This window comes from Bradysia coprophila, unplaced genomic scaffold (genome assembly GCF_014529535.1).
Source record: "Bradysia coprophila strain Holo2 unplaced genomic scaffold, BU_Bcop_v1 contig_232, whole genome shotgun sequence".
Classification (NCBI taxonomy): Eukaryota; Metazoa; Arthropoda; class Insecta; order Diptera; family Sciaridae; genus Bradysia; species Bradysia coprophila.
In genome coordinates, this window is record NW_023503493.1 from 6,845,711 (window position 1) to 6,855,805 (window position 10,095).

Here is a 10,095-nt window from a genome sequence, read left to right on the forward strand (position 1 = left end):
GAAAAGTATTTTTCCTAACGCATGCTAAAGGGCTTTTTCTTCCTGTAGTACCAAAACCGTCACATTCACTCACCAAATTTAGTACCGAAAGAGCAACATTCTCCCCTACTATTTTCTCTCAATTTTCATTCCCGCTTATGCCATTTTCGATCCTATATCTTTATTCTTTCCCAAATGTGTCAAGTAGTTGTATGTACGCGAATGTAATGTTTTAAGTGTTTTGTGACAATGCATTCATAAGGATTGCTTTCAGCATTCATACGGACTGCTTTCGGCATTCATTCGGATGTCTTTCGGCATTCCTACAGATTGCTTATTTTTCGACATTTGTGAGAATACATGCACACGGAACGGACTTCTTTAGGCATTCATACGGATTACTTTCGGCATTAATATGGAATGCTTTTGCACCGGTATGTTGTTCAGTTTTGTTGTTATGTTTTGTTCGGAATGTGACTTTGGTACTCCAGGAAGAAAAATAGTATACAAACCACGGATCAAAAAGGTGTGTTTTAGACCACGGTGGTGAAAACGTCCTTAGTCTCCGCTCCGCTTCGCGTCGCTCCATCCCTGGACGTTTTCACCACCTGGGTCTAAAACACACCTTTTTGATCCTTGGTATGTAACATACTATTTTAGCGAATGGATAGCCGGAAGCGATGATTTTTTTGATACAATCGGTGGCAGTGGCAGATAGGCCATCCTGTCTACAGAGAGAGAGAAAGAGAGAGAGAAAGCGATTGAAAACTCATTGGGGGCGGAATCGATAGTGGTTCTAATAGCAATGGTACAAAAATTCGGTCCCATAAGTTCAAGAGCTGGCGGTAGATACATGCTACAGTTGAAAAACATGATTTTCAAAAGGTCACAGAGGCGTGGATACTTGAGGGATGAAGCTAATAAATAGTTGTAGGCCACAGCTTGTAGCAGTAGTGGGATATTACCTCTGCCAAAGTCAGAAAATTATTTTGGTAGACCGTTTACGTAGAAACCGACACTAGCTTAAAGTTTGTCCCTGATATTTGGTCACACTCGCGAAACTGATCGTCACCTGCAAAACACTTGTGAAATTTTTTCGCAGTTAAACGGGTGAATTGTGATTTGCTAACAGTCTCAGCTTTCTATCGACACCACATTTGCTTTGACTCACGTCAACAGTTCCGCCGTTGCATGGATGAGTGAGTAGAGTCCTTCTAGACAAACTTTTAGGCACTTTTATATTAAGAGACAATGAATGTGGTGACCATCTGCAAAAAACATTGACTGCTTGCTTCAATTCTGTTCAGTTCAATTCCTGATACCTTTCTAATGACACCCCACACGACCCTGTAGGGCTCGTGTAACTGGAGAAATTTCTGTTAGAAAAATGCATGTGTGCGGTTTTAAATCACCTCCTACTAGCCACACAAACTTCGAAGAATTTTTTTGAAAGTGGTTTTGGCTTCCAGGGTTGAATACCTTACTGGACACAAATAAAAAATTCCTCTGGAAAATGCGTCTCACAAGCAAAACATCCTAGAGGGACAATAGCAGATTGGTATGGACAATGTCCATTGGACATATTCATTTTACCCAGTAAACCAGTGTACAGAAGGTTGTAGCAACATAATAAACAAAATAACTAAACAGTTAAGTAGTTATCTTGCTTGTTAAGACCTATGAAATGAGTGAATAAGTGGCGAAAAATGTCTATTTTGTCGGTAAGAATCTTCATTTTTCATTGTTGGTAACCTCTAGCAGCTTGTGGCTGTATCACCAACAAAATGATCGATTCTGTTGCTTCTTTTGATTAAAGTCAATATTTTCAACAGAATAAGAGGTAAAATCTTTTACTTCAATTGTTTTAACATAGATGTTTCTACATAAGTTCAACCTAGGAAGAGTGTCTCAATTATTTGTGTCATGTCGATGTCGATAACAGATGATACAGCTGTCTGCAATATTTTATTTTGTTCGTTTTCCTTGTTGTTTGCTTAACATAAACCATTGAAGAAGAACTTATTTTGTAATGTTCAGATTTCGTTTGCTTAATGATTAGCATGAAAAGTGAGAAGCTACTGAAAATCATGTGAAAATGGTTGTTCAATGGATAAAATTGAATTGAAATCGGTATTGATATGACACCGTTACGGCATTAAGGGTAAATGAAGTATAGCGCTAACATGCCATGTATGGATGCTGGAGGTTACAATAGGAGGAATTGGATGCCGTAGCTGAAGAAAGTGGTGGTTTATATTTCTGATAGATAAACAATAGTCATTTACACATGTGTCTTGGACGATCGATTTTTGGCGATTTAGCTAGTTTTGTATCCCGACAGAAGTCGATGTCGATGTCGACTTCTGTATTCCTTACCTGAATTTACTAATCTTTCAACGAGTCTTTCGATACAGCATTTGTAATACACTCAAACTTGTACTACTGAAAACTAGTATGTGAATCGCTAGAATGAACAATTTCAATCGCTCGTGTGTTTTCAGCTTATTCACCCATCCCACGCAATACCGACCATAATATTGTTCGAATTATGTTTCATTGGAATATGAATCGTCTTTCGTAAATTTATAAAAATAAACATTTCGCGTATGTATCTTCGGAGACTGTTAATGATCGTACAATAATACTGAACATATCATTCAATACACACACTCTGAAGCTTAGCCTGACCGGCAACAGTTCACAGTAAACATGTTCTCAATTTTTGGTATAATTTTTCAATTTTCGCCAAGATCACGATACGCAGAGAAATTATTTCGATCATTTATTGAGTCAATGATCGTTGCGTGCATGTGTACATATCACGGTTATTCAATCTGTGATCGAAATAGAATTTTTTTTAACGAAAACATATTTTTAGACGAATAGGTGGTGTGTATACACATCCATCGGATTTTACGTTGATTTGTCCGATAGAACGCCAGTGGCAACAGTTTTCCTTCGTCTTTCTGAAAAGTGATTTTCTTTCGATCGAAAATTGTCTTAATTTTCACAGTTAAATTGTGGGAAAAATGGAAAATTCTAATGGCATCGATCGGTTGTATGCCGATTTGTGTAATAAATTGCGAAAAATGGGCAAAGCAGCCTCCTTTTGTCAGTTAATTAAAAGTGCTGTGTCCGACCTGGACCGTATCTATATATTGAACAAAGATTGCAATATCGTTCCCGATTTATTGAAAGTGGTGAAAGAATGCAGGAAAAATAATTGCAAAGACCCACAAAGGGCACGAGCATTTTTGGAGACGTACTATGTCCAAAAAAGTGAATGCAATCAATCGACAGTCGAAAGTGGAGATCTAATTAATCTACTTAATTCGGCACTGAGTCACCTACGAGTGAACGAACAACTTCAGTTCGAACAGTTCGATAGTTTTGCTAGTAGTGGAATTGAGTCGCTAGAAAATTTGTTCGTCGACAGTGACGACGATGTGTCTGATTCTGTATCGGAAAGTTCGTTATTGAGTGACATATACAGAGAACGGGCAGGTTGTTTCTACGATTTGGGTGATCATAAAATGACTATCGTTGAATCAATACGTGCGATACGCTACTCTAAATTCAGCAAAGTCAAGCCACACGAGAACCTCTTTTTGCTGCTATTCTGTATAAGCAGATCGTTAAGACATTTAAATCAGTGGCAAGGGGCCACAAATGTTATTCAATTGTCCATCAAATTGTTGCGGGCGTCTCATCTAGATAATGCGAAGAAATCGGTGGAAACGATGAAATTTGTAAGCCTTCTCAAGGAAATACAAATGGGTTCCAAGGCACAAGGAGGGGACGAAATACAGTTAAATTTAAACTCGTGTTTAAAACCGGGGATCGAAAATCTCCCGACAGTATTCGACTCCATCAGTGATACCTTAACAAACACGTCCAGAAGCTTGCAACTGAAATGGCAAGAAGATCGAGGAAGACATCTGATTGCAACGAAAACGATCCCTTCCGGTAAGATTTTGATATCCAACGATGACTACATTCGGTCAATTTAATCACAAAATCCGTTAGGTTCTACACTGATAATCGAACACCCGTCTTCTTGGATCGTTCATCCGAACCAGTGCCACTCATTTTGTCAGCATTGTTGTCGAGAAATTAAAAATCTTGTCCCGTGTAATGAATGCTCCAGCGTACGTTCGAACTTAGTTTGCAATCAGGAATCATTCATAAAGTATGTCACGCTTGACGATTACTTGCATCTGGTTCAACGATTCTACCACATTTTCAACCATATGTTGCATCTCTTTCATATGCTTGACATACTTTAAGAACGGTACCTTAGGCAGACCAAGAGCACCCTCTGCAATGGATTCGAAAAATTTTCTAATAATTTTCGTTTTCAGGTGGTTTTTTGTAGTGTTGAATGCCGTAATGAGTCCCAGGCATACCATTCATTTGAATGCGATTTTATCAACATGTTGACGACTTCGAAAATACTTGGCGATATGGCCCTGCTGTGTTATCGAACTGTGTGCACAATGGAATTTCCGTTGTTGATATCTCACATTCGTGAATATCATCGTCTCGCAGAAGAAGTCAAGCAAGGCAATTCAACAAGCGAACAAATGTTCCGAGATAAATTTGTCTTGGGCTTGAACGAAAGCTCGAAATTAGATTCCAGTTGCTATAACGCTGCATTTGCACAGACTACGAATACAGATGCTAGAGTAGGAGGCGATCTTCTAAAAAGGAGCTTCTCAGCCGTGCTACTTACCATTTGTCTGAGACTCGCTGGCTACTTTGAAAATAGCGAGGAAATTGAATCCGAAAGTAGACTTACTGTAACGGAAGAACTTATCGCGTCTGTGTTGCTACGACATTTACAGAGCACCAGCTGTAATGCTTACGGCATAAACAAGGTCAGCGGGTCCGATCCTCGTCGTCTGCAAGTGAACGACATCGGCGGTGCTACCTATCCAATCATTTCGACAACGAATCACAGTTGTAACAGCAATGTGTATCGGTTCAGTGTAGGGAAGGTGTGCATTGTCAAGGCCTTACGAGAAATTCAAAGCGGAGAGGAAATATTGGACTCTTATGGCCCGCACTTTGCATCCAACCTAATCAACGACAGAGTCGGACTGTTGAAAGGGCAGTATCTGTTTAGTTGCAATTGTTCGGCTTGTTTCGAAGACTGGTCGTTGTATGCAAAGCTGCCGAAAGAAAATCCTCGCTTAAAATGTACGAATTGTGGGAATGGGACGTGCACAAAGAAAAAAGATAAATTTGTGTGTCGAGAATGCGGAAGCGAATTAGATTCGACAAAATTGTTGAAAACGGTCACCGAGTGCGTAGGACAATATCAAGCTGCTAAGCAACAGTTGTTAGCTGCGAACAAGGATTCAAAAATTGATTACAAGCAGATTGAAGATGCCATCGCTGAATACGGCACTGTTTTAGAGCGAACTCAGAAGTGGCCGTGTCAGGTGCTTATAGAATGCCAAGAGACATTAAAACTATGTTGGAATTTACAAAATTCATTTTAATGGTTGCGATTACAGCAACGCTGATTTTACCATGAAAAGACAAAATTTTCGTTTGAATAAAATTTCAAATTTTGATTGAATTCACCTGTGTGTTTTCCTTCTGCGACGACGAACATACAACAGCTGCACTGTTGCTTGGCACATGAGAATTATATTTCAATGTCATGGCATGGCGTGCAGTAAATTGTTTGACTACGGTTTTTTTCTCATAATGATTGGCTTGTGTAATAAATTAAGGTCAACGAAACAGAGTTGAGGCTGTACTAAAATTAGGTGCTAAAAAGTACGAAGTTTACGAGAAAAAAGTGTAGGAAACGCTATAAGCTCGAATGGATTCCTGATATACGTAATGAACCACATTTTGTATTGGTGCCTCGACGAACTTAGAAGAGAATTTTTTTTGTACTAAAAATTTATTCTGAAAATATCCACAGCACCATAGCACTGCTGCATAATTGACACTCGTATGTCAAACGTCAGAAAGCCTCCACATTTTGATACTTGTATGCGTCTTCATATGTGCCTAAATCTGTTACTTCCAGAACCTACTATGCAACAGCCTTCCAAAAGAATCTTACTCGCATTTGGGAGATAATTTTAAATGGAGACCTAATATCGAGCCCTTTGAAACGATCCCTTTCTCTATCTGCACCAGATTTATTCAAAGTCGGTAATCATTTAGTGTCTCAGTGCCATAAACTCTTTATTTTAATTATGACAAGTCCAACAACATCAATGAACTTTGTGTATTTATCTGAATGCAAAAGAACAACGAAAAACGATTAATTTAACATGCTATAAGACCAAAAATGCTGTTCTACTCCGCTACAGTTCAGCAAAAAGCGCACTTTCCGTGACAACGATGAAAGTGAAAGTGATATGAGGTATGTAGCCCGCCACGTACCTTGCAAACGTTTAAACAACACTGACAAAAAATATTTGAAAATTTTACCTGTTGCAGGTAACTTTGTCTCCAGCTACAGCTGTGGGGGCTGTCGTTACCTGAAGACAAAGTTACCTGCAACAGGTAAAATTTTCAACTATTTTTTGGCAGTGAACACTTTGACTTTATCAATGGTCGATACATCCATTATTGCATATTTCGTAGGATATTAAACATGCTGAAGGAGCGTTTTAAAATCTGAAAATGAAAATGGTGTTCGAAATCAAATTCAGTAAAGAATGACCGAAATGAGCGAAAAGTAAGGGAAAACGAACTTTCATGTCCTGTCCTTCACGTCATTCAAAGCTAAGATTGTGTTGGTCTTACCTTTCCTAAATCATCTTTTATTGACAGCAATAAGAAAAAAAGCAAAAGCACCTCCAGATGCTGTCACAGCATTGCTGTGATCTTATAGTGAGAAGTAATGTTGAAACAAATGAAGTAAGAGATTTGTACGTATCGAACACTAAGAAATGCTTTAAACAGGTGATGTAACAGATTCAATGACTATAAATGAATACGTTTTTCGTTTCTCAAAAAATAGCGAATATGACTTCCTTCCTTGACTTACCACTCAAAAATGTCATACTCACCGTAGTAAACATTTCCAAATCCACAGAAAATAATTTTCCAACCACGAACTGTCTCGGCCGTTTCAGGTATTCAACTAAAATGACGACATGCTGTTTGCACGGTTCTGTCTGAATTATCCAATCGGATTCAAAGAGACAGTAAGACAACCGGTCAGACGATAACATTATTTCGTTGCCCAAGTACAGAACGGCGAAAATATCGGAATAACAGTAGAAAATCTCGATAAAATAAAAGAGACTGATGGCAAAGTTGTCGTGGATTTTCTACACACAGAGTCAAGCGTTTTTAATTGTCGTAAATCGATAGTTGAAATTTTAGCTTACGAACGACAAGACGAATGTAGCTCCACAGATACACAAGCTGCTGGTGATGATTTGAAGTAGAAATAGGCTGGAAAAGGTCCCTTCGAATTCGTTGAGTTGTCTGCGGTATGGAAATAGCAAAAAAAAAGATTTTTGTTTCCAATGCAGTCAGCATCTTTTCATACTCATTAATAATTTCCAGTCTTCGGATTCCATCAGTCAAACGTTGAATGTATGAGGTTTCATATTCATCAGATCTTGGCGTAGTCCATCCACTTTTTCCATCTTTCACTTCTTTCATGGCTGTACCCAAATTTTGAAACTCATTTCCCAATATATCGTACTTGACCACAAAGATCTGCATCATTTATTTATTTATTTATTTATTTATTTATCTCAGTTTAACGACCAGATAACAGGCAAGGCCCAATAATAATCCAGTCAAGACCATATACCATATACCATATCATGCTGACAAACATGACCAAAGTTATGGACAGAATATATGATCCAGCCACAAGTGTGTAGGCCAACCAAAATGCAAATTCGTGCGTTCTATAGTCCCATGGGAACGCGACATCGAATAGTAATCTCTTTCTGATCACCGGTAATACTACTACCGCAACGCACAAAGTGTATGAAATGAAAAGGAATGACAGGGCTAGCCTGTACATATTTCTAATTAGGCCTCATAGTTGTCGGTGTTGTTAAAGCAAATTCTAGACATAAATTCTAGAATTTGATTTTGCTTCCAAATAATGAAATACAGTCGATACGACTGTATGATTAGAATGAGGACGATCACTGTCAGAAATACGGCGTTGTCTGTGTTCTCAGATGTGTAAACTCCTACCATTGACGATAAATTGAATGCCGAAAAGAAGATGAAGTAGAACACTTGCAGCAAAGTAACTTTGCCATTTTTATTCCACAAGCCGACAGCGTGATAAATTGTTGTAAATCGATGGACGACTTTAGGTACCTTAACAATGTACGGTTTTTCCATTATTTATCGTCTTGTACAAGTAATTAAGGTGAATTTCTTTCCGCTTTTACAAAATTCGGGTTTCACCATAACAATGTTAGCTTTTATTGTTCGTTATTGTAATCTTTCGTTCGATCTAGACTGAGGTGTCTATACTAGCTAAATCGTCAGTGTAGTAACAACCGATATTGAAAGAACATTAAACTGTGTTAATGGTCCCTTGATGAAACTAACTTAACGACAAGAAAATTTGTGACACCAGCTGGGAAAATGGACTCCATTTTATTTGATTTGTGAATCATGCCCGCACGTTAGTTAGCGGGCGTGACGCAAGTCCACTACCAAAAATGTTTTTAAAAAAAATTTTTTGGGGACGGCGGAGCATATTTGCAGCAACTTTTTGACTTCTTCCCCTTAACTCCAACGACCATCAAACTAGGATATCTGGAATCTAGGAATCCATACGAGTTCAACGAGCTATCACACGTTACTGCAGCTTCAAAATTGGCCGAGATATTGAACTTCGAAATATTGATGTCTGTATGAAAATAAGCAAAATTTCGTTTTTTCAGATAACTGAAATCGCCTACCTTAGTTAGTTAGTTACTTAGTTAGTTAGTTAGCTCCAGGATTCCGGGATCCAGGAACTCCTAAACGTTTCTATAGATTTTCCTGAAATTTTGGTTATAGGCTATAATAATGGCCCAAAAATAAGAATGGAATTTTCAAAAGTTGGAAAAAGCTCATATCTTGGGAGCTAGGGCTCCCGGAAGTTTCCATACCTGTCAACGCGTTTACAATTGTGTAGCGGTTGTTTTAAATGCTACAGAGGCGTGCGATACATCAAATGAAAGGTATGGACGGTACGAATCAAAGAAAAAAAAGTTTATGCAAATCGGGTAGCTCGGTGGTGAGCTACAACGCTCCAAGTGGACCATTTTGGAGCTACTCCAACGTACAGCGATCGGTGATGATTTTGAGTTTATCTCGGTTGGTTTGAAAGTTGGACACTTGGTTTCTTCGGCAAAGTTGTTGGGTATAGAAAGAGTGGTTGCGTGGAAGTGACCACAATGTACGCTTTTATGTAATAGTTACCACCCCCTAGATTTTTGTAACTTTTTGTGTGAAGCAGATGGAAAGTTGGTTTCTTCAGCAAAGTTGTTCGGTATAGAAAGAGTGGTTGTGTGTAAGTGACCACAGTGTACGCTTTTATGTAATAGTGACCACCCCCTCGATTTTTATAACTTTTTGTGTGAATCAGATGGAAAGTTGGTTTCTTCGGCAAAGTTGTTGGCTATCGAAAGAGTTGTCGTCTGAAAGTGACCACAGTGTACGCTTTTATGTATTAGTGACCACCCCTTAGATTTTTATAACTTTTTGTGTGAAGCAGATGGAAAGTTGGTTTCTTCGGCAAAGTTGTTGGCTATCGAAAAAGTTGTCGTCTGAAAGTGACCACAGTGTACGCTTTTATGTAATAGTGACCACACCCTCGATTTTTGTAACTTTTTGTGTGAAGCAGATGGAAAGTTGGTTTCTTCGGCAAAGTTGTTGGTTATCGAAAGAGTTGTTGTCTGAAAGTGACCACAGTGTACGCTTTTATGTATTAGTGACCATCCCCTCGATTTTTGTAACTTTTTGTGTGACGTAGATGGAAAGTTGGTTTCTTCGGCAAAGTTGTTGGTTATCGAAAGTGTTGTCGTCTGAAAGTGACCACAGTGTACGCTTTTATGTAATAGTGACCAACCTCTAGATTTTCGTAACTTTGTATGAAGCAGGTGGGAAGTTCCT

General features: G+C 38.6%; 1 protein-coding gene and 1 pseudogene across 1 annotated transcript; one reads left to right on the forward strand and one right to left on the reverse strand.

The window, feature by feature from the left end:
* Positions 1-2,855: 2,855 nt before the first annotated feature.
* Positions 2,856-5,695, forward strand: LOC119076029 (SET and MYND domain-containing protein 4-like). The gene is made up of 3 exons (XM_037182647.1): positions 2,856-3,945; positions 4,006-4,127; positions 4,341-5,695. The coding sequence occupies exons 1-3, from the start codon at positions 3,009-3,011 to the stop codon at positions 5,481-5,483; spliced, it is 2,202 nt and encodes a 733-aa protein (XP_037038542.1). The 5' UTR covers positions 2,856-3,008; the 3' UTR covers positions 5,484-5,695.
* A 922-nt stretch (positions 5,696-6,617) lies between these two features.
* Positions 6,618-8,328, reverse strand: LOC119077192 (annotated as a pseudogene).
* Positions 8,329-10,095: the final 1,767 nt, after the last annotated feature.

What these genes read in the sequence shown, in the direction of transcription:
- LOC119076029 (XM_037182647.1), top strand. Translation starts at nt 3,009, where the DNA reads ATGGAAAATTCTAATGGCATCGATCGGTTGTATGCCGATTTGTGTAAT. An exon ending in AACGAAAACGATCCCTTCCG is followed by an intron (nt 3,946 to 4,005) that starts GTAAGATTTTGA and finishes AAAATCCGTTAG; the next exon opens with GTTCTACACTGATAATCGAA. An exon ending in CGTGTAATGAATGCTCCAGC is followed by an intron (nt 4,128 to 4,340) that starts GTACGTTCGAAC and finishes TTTCGTTTTCAG; the next exon opens with GTGGTTTTTTGTAGTGTTGA.